Below are 19,772 nucleotides of genomic sequence, written 5' to 3'. Positions count from 1 at the left end.
CATATACCAAGAGGTTTGTCTTTCAGGTTCTCATATAACAAAGCACAAGGATCTTAGGTGATGCAGTTGTAAAGAATCTGTCTGTTAATGCAGGAGACACCAGTTCCTTCCTTAGGTGGGAAAGATCCCCTGGAGCAGGAATGGCAGCTCGGTCCAATATACTTGCCGGGAGAATTCCATGGACAGAGGAGCCTGGCGAGCTACAGTTCAAAAAGAGTTGAAGGAAAAGAACACGAGGAAGGATAACAAAGCAAAGTAAATCTGACAGTCTTTTGTTCTAGAGTTTCTAAAATACTTCTGAAATGTTTCCAGAAAGCCGTTAAAACAAAGTGTGCTGTAATTTCTGTTCTTATTTTTATTGCAACATTTCATTCCGTTGTATACCGTCGCATCAACTAGATTAAGTACAGTGTAAGAAAAAACTGTCATGTAACTAAACAATTTTCTACGTTCTGTTTTCCAGATTAAAAATGGCCAGAAAAAATAGGTGACTGACCATATTATTTTCATTTAGCCTGTCCAGTTTTTACTTATTGTTAGATAATTCAGTCTCAAATTGTACAGACAGAATGGCACAGGTTGGGAAGAAACAGATGACACATATGTGAGTAAATTTTATTACTTTTCCAGAAAATACTTTCAATAAGCTGGTAATGTAGCAACAAACTTAGGCTCATACACCTTTGAAATTTTAAAGTAATCTTCAATGATGTTGATTAGGAAATTCTTTCATGGGTGGGATTACTTCTCCAGTCTCCAGAATTGTATCACCCTAGAAAAACAAAGGTGCATTAGTGATAAATCTTGTCAGCAGAGGTAACAGTTCCCCTCTGAGCTCATCTGGGAAACCTAGCTCAGTTCTGGCATTCAAACTTTAAAAATGACAGGTAAAATAGAAGCTGTCTAAAGATAAGAAAACAGTATCCAAAATCTTAAGGAATGAGGAACAAATAGGGGAAGTTTTACATGAACCAAATGACCACAAAGAACATGAAAGTTGTCTTTACAAAGTGACAGAAGGATGACCTTTATTTGCTTGGCCCCCAAAAATAGGAGAAGCCCTAGAAAGAACTTGTAGGGAAACAGCTTCACTTCAATAGAAAGAAAGAAAGAGTGAAGTCACTCAGTTGTGTCTGACTCTTTGCGACCCCGTGGACTGTAGCCCACCAGGCTCCTCCATCCATGGGATTCTCCAGGCAAGAATACTGGAGTGGGTTGCCATTTCCTTCTCCATCACTTCAATACAAGGTGGTATATATTCCCAGCAACTAAATATGGTAGGCAGCCACCAGTTTACTGTTTGGCTCAGAACAGATATTAGAGACAGACCTGCAAACTTTGCCTAGGCAGCTGGTCCAGCTGTCTTTCCAACTTTCCAAACCTAGATACAGCGTGTGTCACAGAACAGGAAGGGGCTTCAAAGCTAGAACCAAGTAGTGTGAATCCTGGAACCCTCCACTGACAAGCTGTATAATTTTAGGCAAAGTACTTAGCTTTCATTTCAGCTCTCTGTTTAAGATAGCAGATTCCATAAGCCCGACAGTCCATGAATTGACTGAGTAGGGCAGAATTATCCCATCACCACCTGCCATTCCCTGTCCTGGTTGCTCAGGACTATAAACTTGTATTAGTGTAAGCCAGTATACACTTGGGGGAAAACCTGTTACCACAGCTAGCTTTACCCTTATACAGAAATTAATAACCTGAACTGGTATGAATGCTGCTGTAATAAAAAATGAGCTGCATGGCACTGGCTTAGCAGTCTGGCTTCAAGCCACTGGCACTGGAGGCTAAGAGATGGAAACAAAAGGCACTAATCACTTAGAAGCACCAGTAACAGAGGTTCTAGGAGAAGGACCTGGAAAAAAGTTATAGTATGGGTTTAACCAGTACACTAGTGGCTGCCTTAGGAATGTACTTTAAGAAACGTAAGCCCAGGTAAGAAGTGGCTGATTTGAGAAGAGAAATAAAAATAAGAATAAAAATTCAGGACCATGCAATATTAGAAAATCAGATGAATTGTTTCTGAATCTCTAAAGAGTAGGAGCTAACACTGAGAAGATTCTGAGAAGCCCATAAAGCTGAGTAAACACAGGGACCCAGCACCATGCAAAGATCAGACTGAAGCCAAGGTAGCCTTTGAGCCACAGTATGTCTCAGTGGCTTCCACATGCCTGCCACTGAGTAGAGAGGCGGCAGGGTGAGGACAATGGAATGAAAAAACCTGGTAACTGTGTACAAACCACAGATACAGGCAGGTGGGACTGACTAGAAGCACATAGACTTCTACCAGGTTTTTCTTTCCATGCCTGCCAACTGTGAGAATTAGATGGTCAAAGGAACCAAACATACAAAACAAAAGCCTGCGATTGTTTTCTCTGGCCCTCAACCTTCTGTGAACCCGAGGTAGACTTTAAAGGCTGTACAACCCTAACAAGAGCATATTTCCCAGTCCTCATTTTAGATGTGGTCTAGATTGATAAAAGAAAGGATGCGCCTCCATGGTGCTCCCCCACCAGGAGTCAGGAAGAACAATGAACAAAAGTGTTTCCTCCGGAAGCAAAATCAGTCCCATTCAAATAACTTCCCACACACAGGGGTTAGGAGTCTTCACAGTGTTTCACCAGTGGGGTTTCAGAACCAAGGGACTGCTACGCTGTCCACATTCCACTGTTGAATAATGGGTGTGGTTGGGGGGACAAGGGATACAGTTCACTTGTCATTGATCCTCAAGTCTCTTAAGAGAAGAATCTCCAAGATTAACCCTGACAGATATTACTGTGCCTCATCTGGCAGTCTCAGGTTGCATTGATGGAATGGGATCTTGGGGCTTCTCCCAAGGAAAAGGTCTTGTGTTACATGTGTGGGAAGAAGGAAGCAGAGAGCCATTTGTTGACTAAAAAGATAGACTGTGGCAGAAACTCCAGGTATGGGAAGCTGGGAAATACAAAAAAGCACAAAGATATCTGGGACCATGAGAATAAGTCCTGGCCAACAGGACTTGAATAGAAGTGATTGATGTAAGCTACATCCAAGCGTAGACCTTAAAATCATCCTCTGAGATATTCAACCCTGTCATCTTGGAGCTGCATATTCTCAATGGCCTAACTATGATTGATCTATACTAGTCTGTGATATCAACAGCAAATAAACTTTTGGTAAGCCACTGTGACTTGGGGGTTTACTTCTTACTGTTTATCCTATTCCAAGGTATGTACAGATGAGCACTCTTCAGGTCCTCAAAGGGGCAACTTCTCAAATGGGTCAATGGTACAGAAACAGGAAAGAACCACAGTAGAAAAAACTACTGGTCTTCTAAAGAGATCCTCCTCCTTTCCCTTCAAACAGTAATGGCAAAATAACAAACATATAAATGGAAGAATAAATAAATTATCTAACGTTGAAACCAGCAAGATAAATGAGGCTAACTGAAGAATTGATGCTTTTGAACTGTGGTGTTGGAGAAGACTCTTTGAGAGTCCCTTGGACTGCAAGGAGATCCAACCAGTCCATTCTAAAGGACATCAGCCCTGGGTGTTCTTTGGAAGGAATGATGCTAAAGCTGAAATCCAGTACTTTGGCCACCTCATGCAAAGAGTTGACTCATGGAAAAGATTCTGATGCTGGGAGGGATTGGGGGCAGAAGGAGAAGGGGACGACCGAGGATGAGATGGCTGGATGGCATCACCGACTCGATGGACGTGAGTTTGAGTGAACTCCAGGAGATGGTGATGGACAGGGAGGCCTGGCGTGCTGCGATTCATGGGGTCACAAAGAGTCGGACACGACTGAGCGACTGAACTGGGCACTGACAAACACCAATTATACACAAATACAGAAGAAATCTATTTCCTAAAGCAGAATTCCAGCTGGAAGAGTTAGCCAATTTTGGTGGTTCTCCCTAAAATTCCCTTCGACTGCAGTTGTCAATGGATTATTGTGACTATGTCATCTGATGGAAGCAAGAATCTACAGTTTTGTTATCTAGAAGTACATAACTTAGAGATTGATAGTAATTAATTCATTATCTGTGACTAGAAATGGGAAAAGAACATAATATGTATTTGACTCTGCTAAACAATAACCTCATGAACAGCCAGCAAAATACCAACTGACTAATAAGTAACCTTTTAATGGTAAAAAGAATCATTTTAAATTACGTTTATAGCCTACATATCCATAGTGTACAATTTAAAGCACACAATAACATTTTAAATTCACATATGGAGAGGCTATGGTCAAACTGTCACAGGAAATGATAATAAGTTTGGAAATAATAAAAGAACTCAGTTGCTCTTGCAATGCCCAGGTGTCTGCTCAGGACAGTGCCCTAAATCCTTAACCCACATTAAACAGGGCACCAGTGAACAACTATTGGGACTTTCAATTCACTTTAGGACTACAAAAGTCACACAAGTTTTACAGCCAGGGTGAAGAGAGTGTGCCCATGTCCCAGGTTTAACTCCAATTGCTACATCACGCTATTTCCTCCTCTTTTTTTTTAAGAGTATGCAATAGGTACTTAAAACTTTCAGCAAGAAGAATTTTAGTCTAATGATCATTTGGGAAGGGAGAGAGAAATATAAGCAAAAGAAAAAATAGATGTTTTAAGACTTACTGGAAATATTCTGGGCTTCTTTTCAACGATGGTATATGGTTTTGTCTGCAATAAAAGTAATTCTCTGTTAATTATGGTTTTAGAGTTTTTTCTAAAATACATCAATCATATCCCAAATTTTTATCCCAAATTGCAAACTTAACCAGACCCAACACTTAAAAACCCTGACTTCTTGGCAGATCCTGCTGACTTCACCTTGAGGATTTATCCTGAATCTAAGTGCTTCTCACCACTTCTAATATACTACTACCCTTGTCCAAGCTGCTACCATTTTTTCACCTACTAGTCTCTTGGCTTCACTTTCTGCCATAAGGGTAGTGTCATCTGCATATCTGAGGTTATTGATATTTCTCCCAGAAATCTTGATTCCAGCTTGTGTTTCTTCCAGTCCAGCGTTTCTCATGATGTACTCTGCATATAAGTTAAATAAGCAGGGTGACAATATACAGCCTCGACGTACTCCTTTTCCTATTTGGAACCAGTCTGTTGTTCCATGTCCAGTTCTAACTGTTGCTTCCTGACCTGCATATAGGTTTCTCAAGAGGCAGGTTAGGTGGTCTGGTATTCCCATCTCTTTCAGAATTTTCCACAGTTTATTGTGATCCACACAGTCAAAGGCGTTGGCATAGTCAATAAAGCAGAAATAGATGTTTTTCTGTAACTCATGCTTTTTCCATGATCTAGCGGATGTTGGCAATTTGATCTCTGGTTCCTCTGCATTTTCTAAAACCAGCTTGAACATCAGGGAGTTCACGTTCACGTATTGCTGAAGCCTGGCTTGGAGAATTTTGAGCATTACTTTACTAGCATGTGAGATGAGTGTAATTGTGCGGTAGTTTGAGCATTCTCTTGCATTGCCTTTCTTTGGAATTGGAATGAAAACTGACCTTCTCCAGTCCTGTGGCCACTGCTGAGTTTTCCAAATTTGCTGGCATATTGAGTGCAGCACTTTCACAGCAGCATCTTTTAGGATTTGAAACAGCTCAACTGGAATTCCATCACCTCCACTAGCTTTGTTCATAGTGATGCTTTCTAAGGCCCAATTGACTTCACATTCCAGGATGTCTGGCTCTAGATTAGTGATCACATCATCATGATTATCTAGGTCGTGAAGATCTTTTTTGTATACTTCTTCTGTGTATTCTTGCCACCTCTTCTTAATATCTTCTGCTTCTGTTAGGTCCAGACCATTTCTGTCCTTTATGGAGCCCATCTTTGCATGAAATGTTCCCTTGGTATCTCTAATTTTCTTGAAGAGATCTCTAGTCTTTCCCATTCTGTTGTTTTCCTCTATTTCTTTGCATTGATCGCTGAAGAAGGCTTTCTTATCTCTTCTTGCTATTCTTTGGAACTCTGCATTCAGATGCTTATATCTTTCCTTTTCTTCTTTACTTTTTGCCTCTCTTCTTTTCACAACTATTTATAAGGCCTCCCCAGACAGCCATTTTGCTTTTTTGCATTTCTTTTCCATGGGGATGGTCTTGATCCCTGTCTCCTGTACAATGTCACGAACCTCATTCCATAGTTCATCAGGCACTCTATCTATCAGATCTAGGCCCTTAAATCTATTTCTCACTTCCACTGTATAATCATAAGGGATTTAATTTAGGTCATACCTGAATGGTCTAGTGGTTTTCCCTACTTTCTTCAATTTGAGTCTGAATTTGGCAATAAGGAGTTCATGATCTGAGCCACAGTCAGCTCCTGGTCTTGTTTTTGTTGACTGTATAGAGCTTCTCCATCTTTGGCTACAAAGAATATGCAGATATGCAGATGACACCACCCTTATGGCAGAAAGTGAAGAGGAGCTAAAAAAGCCTCTTGATGAAAGTAAAAGAGGAGAGCAAAAAAGTTGGCTTAAAGCTCAACATTCAGAAAACGAAGATCATGGCATCCAGTCCCATCACTTCATGGGAAATAGATGGGGAAACAGTAGAAACAGTGTCAGACTTTATTTTGGGGGGCTCCAAAATCACTGCAGATGGTGACTGCAGCCATGAAATTAAAAGAGGCTTACTCCTGGGAAGAAAAGTTATGCCCAACCTAGATAGTATATACAAAAGCAGAGACATTACTTTGCCGACTAAGGTCCGTCTAGTCAAGGCTATGGTTTTTCCTGTGGTCATGTATGGATGTGAGAGTTGGACTGTGAAGAAGGCTGAGCACCAAAGAATTGATGCTTTTGAACTGTGGTGTTGGAGAAGACTCTTGAGAGTCCCTTGGACTGCAAGGAGATCCAACCAGTCCATTCTGAAGGAGATCAACCCTGGGATTTCTTTGAAAGGAATGATGCTAAAGCTGAAGCTCCAGTACTTTGGCCACCTCATGCGAAGAGTTGACTCATTGGAAGAGACTCTGATGCTGGGAGGGATTGGGGGCAGGAGGAGAAGGGGACGACCGAGGATGAGATTGCTGGATGGCATCACGGACTCGATGGACGTGAGTCTGAGTGAACTCCGGGAGATGGTGATGGACAGGGAGGCCTGGTGTGCTGCAATTCATGGGGTGGCAAAGAGTCGGACACGACTGAGCAACTGAACTGAACTGAACTGAACTGAGTCTCTTGGCTTCTGCGTGTGCCCTCCTACAGTCTGTTCTCCACACTGAAGAAAGAGTAGAGTGATTTATATTTTTTTAATATTTACTTGGCTGCACTGGGTCTTAGTTGCAGCACGCAGGGTCTTTAGTTGTGGCATGCGGGCTCTTAGCTGCAGCATATGGGATCTAGCTCCCTGACCAAGGATCGAACCTAGGCCCTCTGCGTTGGGAGCTCAGAGTCCTAACCACTGGACCACCACGGAAGTTCCTACAGTGATTAAGATGCATCAGTCCTCTGCTCAAAGTTTCATAATTCTTAAGGAAAAAAAGCCAACGTCCTTGGCCAACTCTCTGATCTCATACTACCTCCCACCCCACCGCCTGCATTGTAGTCGCAGTGGCTCCTCTGCGTTAGTACAATCTGTAAGGCCTGCTTGTGCCTCGGAACCCTCCCACTTCATGATTCCTCTGCCTGAAACGCTTTTCTCCATATCCCCAGTTCACTAACGTTATTCAAAGAGCATTTCCTCAAAGAAGCTTAATTTGAATAGCAGTCCTTGTCATTCTCTAGTCTTTTACCCTTAAGCTTTTCTTCTACAGACTTAACCACCTGCTGTAACATTAACTTACAACATTTGCTTATCTATTTACTGCCAGTCTCCAAGACTAGAACAAACATTTCATGAAGACAGGGACTCAATCTGCCTGGTCAGTGCTGTATACCTACAGTGTTTAGAATAGTGCCTTGTACACAGGAAGTGCTAAATAAACGTATTTATTAAGCACACACATCTGTACAAGATACCACACCAAAAATTTTAAAGATTATTGGCATGATGTAAGACTTAGGCAAATTGGAACCAAAAGCAGGAGAGAAACTCATAAAACAATGTGAGGACATTCACATGTCTCTAAAAACTGCAGCCAGAGGCAAGAAGATACTGAAATATCTTCACAGAGAATGTTCAATTTAATGCAGCATAAAGGTATTAGCTGAAGTGAACTGGCTGTAACAGTACCGAGGATGCAGGCCTACCCAAACCAAGAGAAAGAATAAAGTAAAGGAGAGGCCTGTGGACATCTACTGACATAAAACCTTTAATTATGTCCATCTGTCCAGGAAAAATCATCTAGAAGTATGAATTCCTCAGATAAGCCACCATATTAATGGCTCAAATTATCAACCCAGCAACTGCAGGTAGTTAAAATCTTTTTCTCTGAGGAGATAAGTATTTTTTCCATCCTAGAAATATTCAGTTAAATATAACTATGACAAGGTAAATTAAGCCAAGGTATAAACAGGTGAATGTCAAATTTAATAAGGATTCTAGTTAAAATGCATTTAGATGTGTGAATTTTAAATTTAAAAAGATTTTCCTTTTCAGGGTCATTAAGGTGTCCTGTAAAAATTCAGCAGTCCCCAACATTTTTGGCACCTGGAGTCAGTTTCCTAGAAGATAATTTTTCCATGGGGGTGAGGCAGGGAGTGGTTTCAGGATGATTCAAGCACATTACATTCACTGTCACTTTATTTCTATTATTATTACATCAGCGCCATCTCAGGTCATTAGGCATTAGAACCTGGAGGTTGGTCCTGAGGTTGGGACCCCTGTCATAAATACTTAAAAATAAAATGAATATATAAAATATATAAATTCAGCTTAAAACATTTAAGAGAATTTGATGATGTTTGTAAGTGGAATTGTTTTATGGAAATTCAATTTGAATTATCCAAAGATAATAAGAACAAAGAAAATAGACTGTTCATATTTTACGAGATATATATCTAGTTAACAGAATTTTTAAATTGAATTTAAAAAATTAAGAAAAGTTTTTAAATTTGAAACTAAGAAATTGAATATTAATTTATATTTCGGGTAACTGGAACAGTTATTCCTGCACATAAAAACCACTCTTAGATGTTTTAAAAAATTTTCACAGACAGTAACATTTTTTTTCTTCTCTAGGGTCCTGCATGTTAAGACACTGAAAAAAAATAAGAGGTATAATGATACAAGGCTACCCTCATAGCTCAGTCAGTAAAGAATCTGCCTGCAGTGCAGAAGACCCAGGTTTGATTCTTGGGTTGGGAAGATCCTCTGGAGAAGGGAATGGCAACCCACCCCAGTAATCTTGCCTGGAAATTCCCATGGACAGAGGAGTCTGGTGGGCTGCAGTCCACAGTGTCACAAGAGTTGGACACGACTTAGTGACTAAACCACCACCATCATGATATAAAGCGGGCTCATCAATGACAGAAATGTAAACTACACTCTGACCTTAGCCATACATTGTTTGCCCCCTTTTAATGGCTGAAGAACGATTTTCTGTTGGTTTCTAAAGTGAAACACTAACCCCCAACTCTTCATTCCCACTGGCCTCCACTCATCTCATGTTTCTACCATATAAGACAGCCCATGTCCACTCAGACTTCCACAGACACTGACAGGGCAGCACGTGCACCTAAGCAAATTTATTTCCTCCCCATCCCAGAAAGCCCTCCTTTACAAAGTCATAACTTTAGTGTGGAGGAAGAAATTTTCCTTTACCTTTCTAGGCTCTTCTGATTGGTCTAAGAATTAAGTTGACATGAGATAGATTAATAGGAGAAAAGCAAACACAATTCACTAATATCTACACATGGGAGAGACCCAGGAGAACCAAGTAACTCCCCAAATGAGTTAAATACCATCTTAGGCTAAAGGCAAAAGCGGACGCTGGGAGTAAGTGTTTGGGACTTAATTGGAGAGGAAGGCAATTCACATGGAGATGGAAAAGCAAAAGTTTGGGAAACAAACGTCCGCTGGACCATGAGAGACGATGGGACGCAGTAGGGGATTTCGATAGCCTTTGCTAGGTTCCTTCCTGTCTACCACATCTAGAGTTCATATTATAGTTATCTATGGTGATAGTTCCCTTCTTGGAACAGGTCTTCTAATCTACATTATTTTAAGAAGTTAGTGAAAGTGTTAGTTGCTCAGTCTTGACCAATTCTTGTGACCTGATAGACTGTAGCCCGCCAGGCTCCTCTGTCCATGGAATTGCTCCAGACAAGAATACTGGCATGGGAAGCCATTCCCTTTTCCAGGGGATTCTCCAGGGTATCGTCCTGACCCAGGGACTAAACCGGGGTCTCTTGCATTGCAGGCACATTCTTCACCATCTGAGCCACCAGGGAAGCTCTATCTCTTGTCTAACACTGTCCAATAGAAACATAATGGGAGTGGCTTATGTCGTTTTTGGAGGAGGCAATGGCACCTCACTCCAATACTCTTGCCTGGAAAATCCCGTGGACGGAGGAGCCTGGAAGGCTGCAGGCCATGGGGTCACTGAGGGTCGGACACGACTGAGCGACTTCACTTTCACTTTTCACTTTGATGCATTGGAGAAGGAGATGGCAACCCACTCCAGTGTTCTTGCCTGGAGAATCCCAGGGACGGGGAGCCTGGTGGGCTGCCATCTATGGGGTCACACAGAGTCGGACACGACTGAAGCGACTTAGCGGTAGCAGTATATCATTTTAACCTGCATGCCAAAGAGACATTGTGGAGTGGCAAATTTTGCTTCCCTGAACTTTCAAGGCTAAAAATTTTTGAGTCAAAATGACTGTGAAATTTTATTTCATCCCCACCTTGGGTTATTTCCTTAAAAAGTATCTTCTAGCTCATTACTTTTTCATTCCTATTATCTCTGCCCTAATCAGACTCTCATCAACTAACATCTAGTAAACTGCAACAGTCTCTGCTGATTTGCTTGACATCAGTACTTTCCTCCCTCCAACTCGCCCTACAGTTCTCTGTTTTTATGCTTTCCTAAATAGAGTTCAGTTTAGTCGCTCAGTTGTGTCCGACTCTCTGCAACCCCATGGACTGCAGCATGCCAGGCTTCCCTGTCCATTACCAACTCCCAGAGCTTGCTCAAACTCTTGTCCATGAGCCGGTGATGCCATCCAACCATCTCATCCTCTGTTATCCCCTTCTCCTCCTGTCTTCACTCTTTCCCAGCATCAGAGTCTTTTCCAGTGAGTCAGTTCTTTGCATCAGGTGGCCAAAGTACTGGAGCTTCAGCATCTGTCCTTCCAATGAATATTCAGGACTTATTTCCTTTAGGATTGATTGGTTGGATCTCCTTGTAGTCCAAGGGACTCTCAAGAGTCTTCTCCAACACCAGTTCAAAAGCATCTAATTCTTCAGCGTTCAGCTTTCTTTATAGTACAACTCTCACATCCATACATGACCACTGGAAAAACCATAGCTTTGACTAGATGGACCTTTGTTGGCAAAGTAATGTCTCTGCTTTTTAATATGCTGTCTAGGTTGGTCACAGCTTTTCTTCCAAGGAGTGTCTTTGACTGCAGCATGGCTGCAGTCAAAATCTGCAGTGATTTTTGAGCCTAAGAAAATAAAGTCACTGTTTCCAAAACAGATCAAGCCTCCTACACACAAACCTTCAAGTTAAAAACTTTCAAAGATATAAATGTGTCTGCATGCCCAATCACCTAAGGCCTGAGTAAAATTGCAGCTTGCCCTCCATCTCCTATTGCTGATAATCCTTCAGCTCTATCATCTTCCACCCCCTCTCCCTCCTCCAGTTAGTAACTTCTTACTCATTCACCTGATGCCAGCCCCTGTATGTCAGCTGTTGTACTGTACTCCTGTACTTTTCAAGGTGCTTTTGTTGTTCACTGTCACTTTTATGTATTATTTATGTGAAAAATACTATAAACCTATTACAGTACAGTACTTCATAGACCACTGTGTTAGTTGGGTACCTAGGCTAACTCGGTTGGACTTAAAAAAAAAAAAAAAAAAAAAACTGGATTTAATGAACATGCTCTCAGAATGGAATTCATTCATATGTAGGAGACTTACTGTATATCACTTTATCAACTCACTCTCCTATTTAAAAATGGAAAGCTTCTCACTGCCTGCCACGTAGAATTCAACATGCATAATACCAACCTCCTATCATCACCACCACCACACTCCAGTATAAATAACCTCCTCACCTCATTCAGGTTCTGACACTTTACTCTGGCTTGCCAACTCCGTCACTGCCCCAAACCACACTTCTCCCTGATGTCCTCCTCTCCATGCTTAGGTTCCAATCTCCTACCCCAGGTTGCTGCTGCTGCAGCTATCCAAACAGGTACACTCATCAACCCCCAACCCCCCACCCGTTCAGGACCTAACATTCATCACTGGGTACAAGAATATCCTCCTCACTCTTTGGGTTACAAGACTCCACGCTGGGCAGGCAACTATCACCACTCTTCTTCCATTCCACTCCCTGAAATGTACTCTTTCCTTACCATGCCTGGGATCTAACACCCTACACCAAGGTATGCTGTGCTAAGTCGCTTCAGTCGTGTCCGACTCTTTGCGACCCTACAGACTGTAGCCCACACCAGGCTCCTCTGTCCATGGGATTCTCCAGCAAGAATACTGGAGTGGGCTGCAGTGCCCTCCTCCAGGGGATCCTCCTGACCCAGGGATCAAACCCGTGTCTCATGTCTCCAGCATTGGCAGGCAGGTTCTTTACCACTAGTGCCACCTGGAGAGCTCCCACCAAGGTATCCTGAGCCTTTAAAATAAGGCAACAGGCTGAGTTCAATCATCACATGCAGATGTTCTGGACACACTGAATTCTAAAGAAAGTAAGTTGTGAAAAACCAGATAGAACAAAGGAAAAGGAAATGATTACAAAGATCTTTATCCATTTTGAATTCTATCTTATATCAGATCTGTGCTCAATAAAAAAGGAGCAGAAATTCTGTTCTCCTCTCCAGACTCAGGACCCCAATTTAGCACCAGTATTATTAGATCAACTACATTCGTGATCATTAAAACATCATTTCTACGAGGATTCAAGTTGTAACCAGCTAATATAAAGATTAAATTTTCTGGGATATTCCTGGTGGCTCTGTGTTCAATGCATCAGCCTGCCGCTGCAGGAGACATGGATTCGATCCCTGATCCGGGAAGATCCTACATGCTGTGGGGATGCCTGTGCATCACAAATACTGAAGCATGCGCACCCTCAAGGCTGTGCTCTGCAACAAGAGAAGCCACTGCAATGAGAAGCCTGTATGCTGCAACTAGAAAAAGCCCCTGCGAGAAAAGCCCGTGTAGCAGTGAAGACCCAGCACAGCCAAAAATAATCAATAAATACAATTATTTTTAAAAATCCACTTTCTGAAAAACCATGCATTAGTTAAGTTTCATTAAGCCGTCTACTGAAAAGGATTCAAAGTAATTCAAGACCAGTTATAAGTGGCAGATTATTTCAACTAAGTAGAAGAGGGTAAGCCAAACCCATAGAGGAAATAATTTTGTGCAATATTAACAATATCTTCTGGGATTTCCCTGGTGGTCCAATAGTTACGAATTTGCCTGTCAATGCCAGGGACACAAGTTCCAACCCTGGTCAGGGAAGATCCCAGTTGCCATGGGGCAATTTAGCCTATGTGCTACAACTACTGAGCCCACTGCCCTAGAGCCTGTCCTTCACAACAAGAGAAGCCACCACAATAAGAAGCCGGGGCACTGCAAGGTAGAGCAGCCCCCACTCGCTGCACCTAGAGAAAGCCTGCCCACAGCAACAAAGACCCAGCGCAGTCAAATATACTTAAATAAACAAATATTTTTTAAAATAAATAAATTCTGAAAAACCCATACTTAAAGCATACTTACAGTCACATGATACTTGAGATAATAATGAATAATCCAGACAGGAATAAGTACATGAGTAAAAGCAAAGATACTATGTCGGTATGTCTTATAGATCTGGGGGAGAAAAAAAATACATGAAATAAATAGATTTCTCACTTTTTTTTTTGCCAAACTACAGTAATATATGCATAGATGTATGCCTTTAAAAAGACTTCTAAAAATATCCTTAATATAAATTTATGATAAAATATCGCATTAAAAACTGATTTAACCAGAGTAATCAAAACTACAGAATTTTCAGGTAAAGTCATTTCCCTGATTTATCAACTTCAGATATGTATGATCAACACCATTTGTATCATTCCACGTGTAGGTTGGACAACCTTGAGTACACTAATGCTGGAAAAAGAATGTTTTACCTACTGGGATAAGGGTGGCCTAAGCTCACTTTGAGGTGCCTTTAAACACACGTTGTTTTTAAAAAGAAAGGCAAAAGACAGCTAATAATGGAGTTTTTCGATGGCAGCCAATTTCAGTGAAAGAGACCTATCCTTTCAGGGAATGGATAATCTAGATTATAAGTGCTATAAGAGATATGATTATGGAAGAGAAAATTAACTCTAAGTAAGGTAAGACAGATTTCAACAATTTCCTTAAATCACTGGCTGTCAACTTTCAATCAGTGGCTGCCAGTGAGTAATATCAGAGATACAAAGTGGGAGAGGGGAGGAGAATTGAATTTTACCGCCATACATTAGCATTGAATACATTCTTTGAAAAATTTGCACCAGACTTGTAGCACAGTAAGAAAGTACATACACATGGATTTCAAAGTGAACTCCTTCAATTACTAGCCCTGTGACCATGGGTAAATCACTGAATTTTTGTAGGTCTCCATTTCCACACATTTACAATGAGGATGAGAAAAGTTTTCTACATTACAGCAGTAAAAACTTAAGTTTTAACACACATAAAAGTGCCAGGCACAAAGTAAGCACCCAAGTGTTACTTATTACCACTATTTTTAGGCAAAGCCCAAGGAATTCTGAGATACAGTATTCATCACCCATAACTGATGTGATTTAACAACAGCTTCAAGAAAATGTGAAGAGACCCCGAAAATAAAGACAACACTTGAATGATTTGCTGCAGAGTAAAGTCCAGGAATGCCATTCTAAAACAAAAGAATGTGTTAAATGTACATATTGGTGGTTAAGGAAGTTCAGTTCAGTTCAGTCACTCAGTCGTGTCCGACTCTTTGCAACCCTATGGACTGCAGCATGCCAGGCCTCCCTGTCCATCACCAACTCCCAGAATTTACTCAAACTCATGCCTATCAAGTCGGTGATGCCATCCAACCATCTCATCCTCTGTCGTCCCCTTCTCCTCCCGCCTCCAATCTTTCCCAGCATCAGGGTCTTTTCAAATGAGTCAGCTCTTTGCATCAGGTGGCCAAAGTATTGGAGTTTCAGCTTCAGCATCAGTCCTTCCAATGAACACTCAGGACTGATCTCTTTCAGGATGGACTGGTTGGATCTCCTTCCAGTCTAAGGGACTCTCAAGAGTCTTTTCCAACACCACAGTTCAAAAACATCAATTCTTCGACACTCAGCTTTCTTTTTAGTCCAACTCTCACATCCATACATCACTACCAGAAAAACCGTAGCCTTGACTAGACGGCCCTTTGTTGGCAAAGTAATGTCTCTGCTTTTTAATATGCTGTCTAGGTTGGTCATAACTTTCCTTCCAAGGAGTAAGGCATCTCTTAATTTCATGGCTGCAGTCACCATCTGCAGTGATTTTGGAGCCCCCAAAAAATAAAGTCTGACACTTTCCACTGTTTCCCCATCTATTTCCAATGAAGTGATGGGACCAGATGCCATGATCTTCGTTTTCTGAATGTTGAGCTTTAAGCCAACTTTTTCACTCTCCTCTTTCACTTTCATCAAGAGGCTTTTTAGTTCCTCTTCAGTTTCTGCCATATGAGTGATGTCATCTGCATATCTGAGGTTATTGATATTTCTCCTGGCAATCTCGAATACAGCTCGTGCTTCATCCAGCCCAGCGTTTCTCATGATGTACTCTGCATATATGTTAAATAAGCAGGGTGACAATATACAGCCTTCACATACTCCTTTCCTGATTTGGAACCAGTCTGTTGTTCCACGCCCAGTTCTAACTGTTGTTTTGTGACCTGCATACAGATTTCTCAAGAGGCAGGTCAGGTGGTCTGGTATTCCCATCTCTTTCAGAATTTTCCAGTTTCTTGTGATCCACACAGTCAAAGGCTTTGGCATAGTCAAGAAAGCAGAAGTAGATGATTTTCTGGAACTCTCTTGCTTTTTCCATGATCCAGCGGAGGTTGGCAATTTGATCTCTGGTTCCTCTGCCTTTTCTAAAACCAGCTTGAACATCTGGAAGTTCATGGTTCCCATATTGTTGAAGCCTGGCTTGGAGAATTTTGAATATTACTTTACTAGCGAGTGAGATGAGTGCAACTGTACGGTAGTTCGAGTATTCTTTGGCATTGCCTTCCTTAGGGATTGGAATGAAAACTGACCTTTTCCAATCCCGTGGCCACTGCTGAGATTTCCAAATTTGCTGGCACAGCATCATCTTTTAGGATTTGAAATAACTCAACTGGAATTCCATCACCTCCACTAGCTTTGTTCATAGTGATGCTTCCTAAGGCCCACTTGACTTCACATTCCAGGATGTCTGGCTCTAGGTGAGTGATCACACCATTGTGATCATCTGGGTCATGAATATCCCTTTTGTACAGTTCCTCTGTGTATTCTGCCACCTCTTTTTAATATCTTCTGCTTTTGTTAGGTCCATACTATTTCTGTCCTTTATTCAGCCTGTCTGTGCATGAAATGTTCCCTTGGTATCTCTAATTTTCTTGAAGAGATCTCTAGGCTTTCCCATTCTATTGTTTTCCTCTATTTCTTTGCACGGACCACTGAGGAAGGCTTTCTTATCTCTCCTTGCTATTCTTTGGAACTCTGCATTCAAATGAGTATATCTTTCCTTTCCTCCTTTGCTTTTCGCTTCTCTTCTTTTAACAGCTATCAACAGCATATCAACAGGACCTCTTCTTTTACAGTAATTAACATGGAGCTGTATTACCAGCTAGAGGATTATCCTGCTTTCGGGTAGTCGAGTGTAGTGTTAGTTGGTCTGTGTAATCTCAACCTCAAAAATCACACAAGTGTCCTTGGATACTAAAATCACTGAATTTTAACTCTAGTGAATCCTTGGCCATCCTTCTGAGGAAAGGTTTCCCCAGTCAAAAGAAAGCCAAACCTGTAGCGTCCTGTATAATCTAGGCAAAGATTCGCCTCCTTCTCATCACACTTGAGAGACAAAGGGCAAGACAATCCCAAAGCCACACAAGCTCCGAACTCCTGACTTCCCGCGCATGACTCTTGGGACCAGAGGGAGTCCCAGACAAGCCTAAGTCTCGACTGAACCTGACTCTCCCTTGGGGAACTTCCGGGGGCAGAGCGAGTTAGTCCTTAATGTGGCTATAGCGAACAGGTTGTCTCAGCAGCCAGGCCGTGGACTGCGATGGGACGAGAGTGGGTTCGGGCTGGGGAGGGCGGTCACTCACCACGTTCTTCCAGAGAGCGCCGTCTTGCAAAAATTTATTCCAGAATCGCTCCACAGGCGACACCCTCCGCGGAGGCAGCACTGGTTCCCGGGGGCTCAGCTCCTGATCTTTCAGCCATCGCCTTCTTAGCTCTCGCAGCTGCTGCAGCCGCAGTTTCTCGTCGGGCGTATACCCCGACATGTCGCTGCTGATACCAAGGCAGCAGGAGACGGCGCGCACCCGAACCAGGGTCTTGTCACTTACGCGCGCTACCGCTCTGCAAAGCGACCTTGCGAGGACGCCTGGGAGCGGCGCGCCGTTATAACGTCACTCGGCTCCTGCCTCCGAGCGACTCCAACCTGCGCGTAGTGCCTGGGCATGCGCAAAGCCCCGCATACCTCGCCGGCTGTACTGGTCCAAATTACCAGGAGGACTAGAGGTTCTGTTAAGGAAGAACTGGTGTGCTGGATATTGGAAGAATGAGAATATGTGACTCAATGAAGTGACGTCCAAGTGTTAAATTCTGTATTTGCTCTCCCACCTTAGAATTTTCTCTTCCCGTGACCTACAGAGTGTGTGGAGACGTTAAGTCTTTTGTCAGTGACTGGAAAAGTGACCCTGAGCAACTGTCTCAGTCTGTTCCTTCATCTGTTGCTGTTATTGTTTAGTTGCTAAGTCGTGTCTGACTCTTCTGCGACCCCTTGGACTGTACCCGGCCAGGCTTCTCTGTCCATGGGATTTCCCAGGCAAGAATACTGGAGTGAGTTGCCATACCCTTCTCCAGGGAAATCTTCCTGACCCAGGGTTAGGGTTAGGGTTAGGGTTAGGGATCTAACCCCTGGGTTAGACCCAGGGGTCTGCATTGCAGGCGGATTCTTTGCAGCTGAGCCACTGAGGGAAGCCTTCCTTCATCTGTACTGTAGAAGTAAAAGGAATCTCAATATATAGCAGAGTTGTACACATTCACCCTTTGATCCGGTATTCTCATTTCTAGAATTCTGTCCTAAAGATATAGTAGTAAAAGTACTATTGTTCTATTAGTAAATAGTAAAAGTACTATTGCAATATTTTCATTGCAGCACCATATATAATAAAATATGGAAATTCCTCAACAAATGGCTAGTTGAATAAATTGTAAACGAACGCAATGAAGTGAGTTCCTGGAAACATAATATTGTTCAGTGAGAAAAAAGCTACATGGAGAGAAGTGTCATAGTACCTTTTATCCAAAAAAGGGAGGACAGTAGTAATGTTATATATAAATTTGCCTATGAAACGGCCTAGGGACTATGGCCAACCCAGTAACCATGAATAGCTCCTAGATTGTGATCTCTAGATACTATCTTCAATTAAAAGGAACCAAAACTCCTTAGAGTAGCTGTTCTCGAAACATTTTGTTCCCTAAATCTCTTTAAATTCTTAAAATTGTAAGAGGGCCCCAAAAAGATTATTGATGTGGGTTATATCTATTGATGTTTAGTGCATTAGAAATGAAAACATGGAAAAATTTTAAAAATCTGTTAACAAAAACTACTTAGAAGAGTGCCATGGTAAATTTTTCTAATGTCTGGCTTAATAAATGACAGCAGAATTCTTATAGCTGCTTCTACATTCAATCATCATATCATACATCATGTAACCATGGGAAACTCTGTATGTATTTGTGAGACAAAGAGAGTTTAAAAGAGAAAATAGCATCTTAGTATTATTATGAAAATAATTGTGACCACACAAACCCCATGATAGGATCACAGGGACACCCAGGGGCTCCCTAATCACACTTTGAAAACCATCACTTTGAAGAAATAACTTATTTCAGGTTCGGGTTGGAAATGTAAAATAAGCCTGGAACATCTTATCTTACCTGAAGGCAGGGAGGTTTTTAAAGACTAATAGGGTGGTGTCAAAATGATTGAGGAGACAGCTTGAATAGACTTACACTGGTCAAAGATGGAATGATTTGAGCATCAGTAAGTATAGTAACTTCAGTGGGTGAATGAAAAATATCAGATACATTTACATACATGATTTAAAAAATGATTTATGATTTTAAAAAATCATGATTTTTTTTCCCTATGATTAAAAAAAAAAAAAAAAACCTTACTGGTCACTTTTTGATGGTGTTAGGGAAAGTGAAAGTGAAGTTGCTCAGTCGTGTAGGACTCTTTGTGACCCCAGTCCATGGGGTGTTAGGGAACCAACTCATTATTTTGAAAACTAATAAGCAGAGGAAAAATCAAGCATTTTTCTGGCCTCTTTATATAAATCATAAAGTAACAAAATAGTTGATAAGGAGAAATTTATTCAAAAAATCATAAAAACCTAGTAAAAGAAGAATAGATGGCATAGTTAG

General features: G+C 41.6%; 1 protein-coding gene and 1 non-coding gene across 3 annotated transcripts; both read right to left on the bottom strand.

Moving 5' to 3' along the window:
* Positions 1-340: 340 nt before the first annotated feature.
* On the bottom strand, positions 341-17,770 carry NDUFB6 (NADH:ubiquinone oxidoreductase subunit B6). Of its 2 annotated transcripts, XM_040237194.1 has the most exons (4): positions 17,441-17,770; positions 13,849-13,941; positions 4,619-4,663; positions 341-772 (listed from the first exon to the last, which is right to left on the bottom strand). In XM_040237194.1, exons 1-4 carry the CDS (start codon positions 17,618-17,620, stop codon positions 704-706), a joined length of 387 nt encoding a protein of 128 aa, XP_040093128.1. In that variant the 5' UTR covers positions 17,621-17,770; the 3' UTR covers positions 341-703. The 2 variants fall into 2 exon arrangements, with proteins under 2 accessions (XP_040093128.1, XP_040093136.1); XM_040237202.1 differs by lacking the exon at positions 13,849-13,941 and having other exon boundaries at positions 17,441-17,743.
* Positions 7,347-7,419, bottom strand: TRNAG-CCC. Its single transcript has one exon. It is a non-coding gene; the product is annotated as a tRNA-Gly (tRNA).
* Positions 17,771-19,772: the final 2,002 nt, after the last annotated feature.

The sequence above is a fragment of the Oryx dammah genome, unplaced genomic scaffold (genome assembly GCF_014754425.2).
Source record: "Oryx dammah isolate SB20612 unplaced genomic scaffold, SCBI_Odam_1.1 HiC_scaffold_1, whole genome shotgun sequence".
Classification (NCBI taxonomy): Eukaryota; Metazoa; Chordata; class Mammalia; order Artiodactyla; family Bovidae; genus Oryx; species Oryx dammah.
Note: the sequence above shows the minus strand (reverse complement) of the source record. Positions and strands in the feature narration are given on the sequence as shown.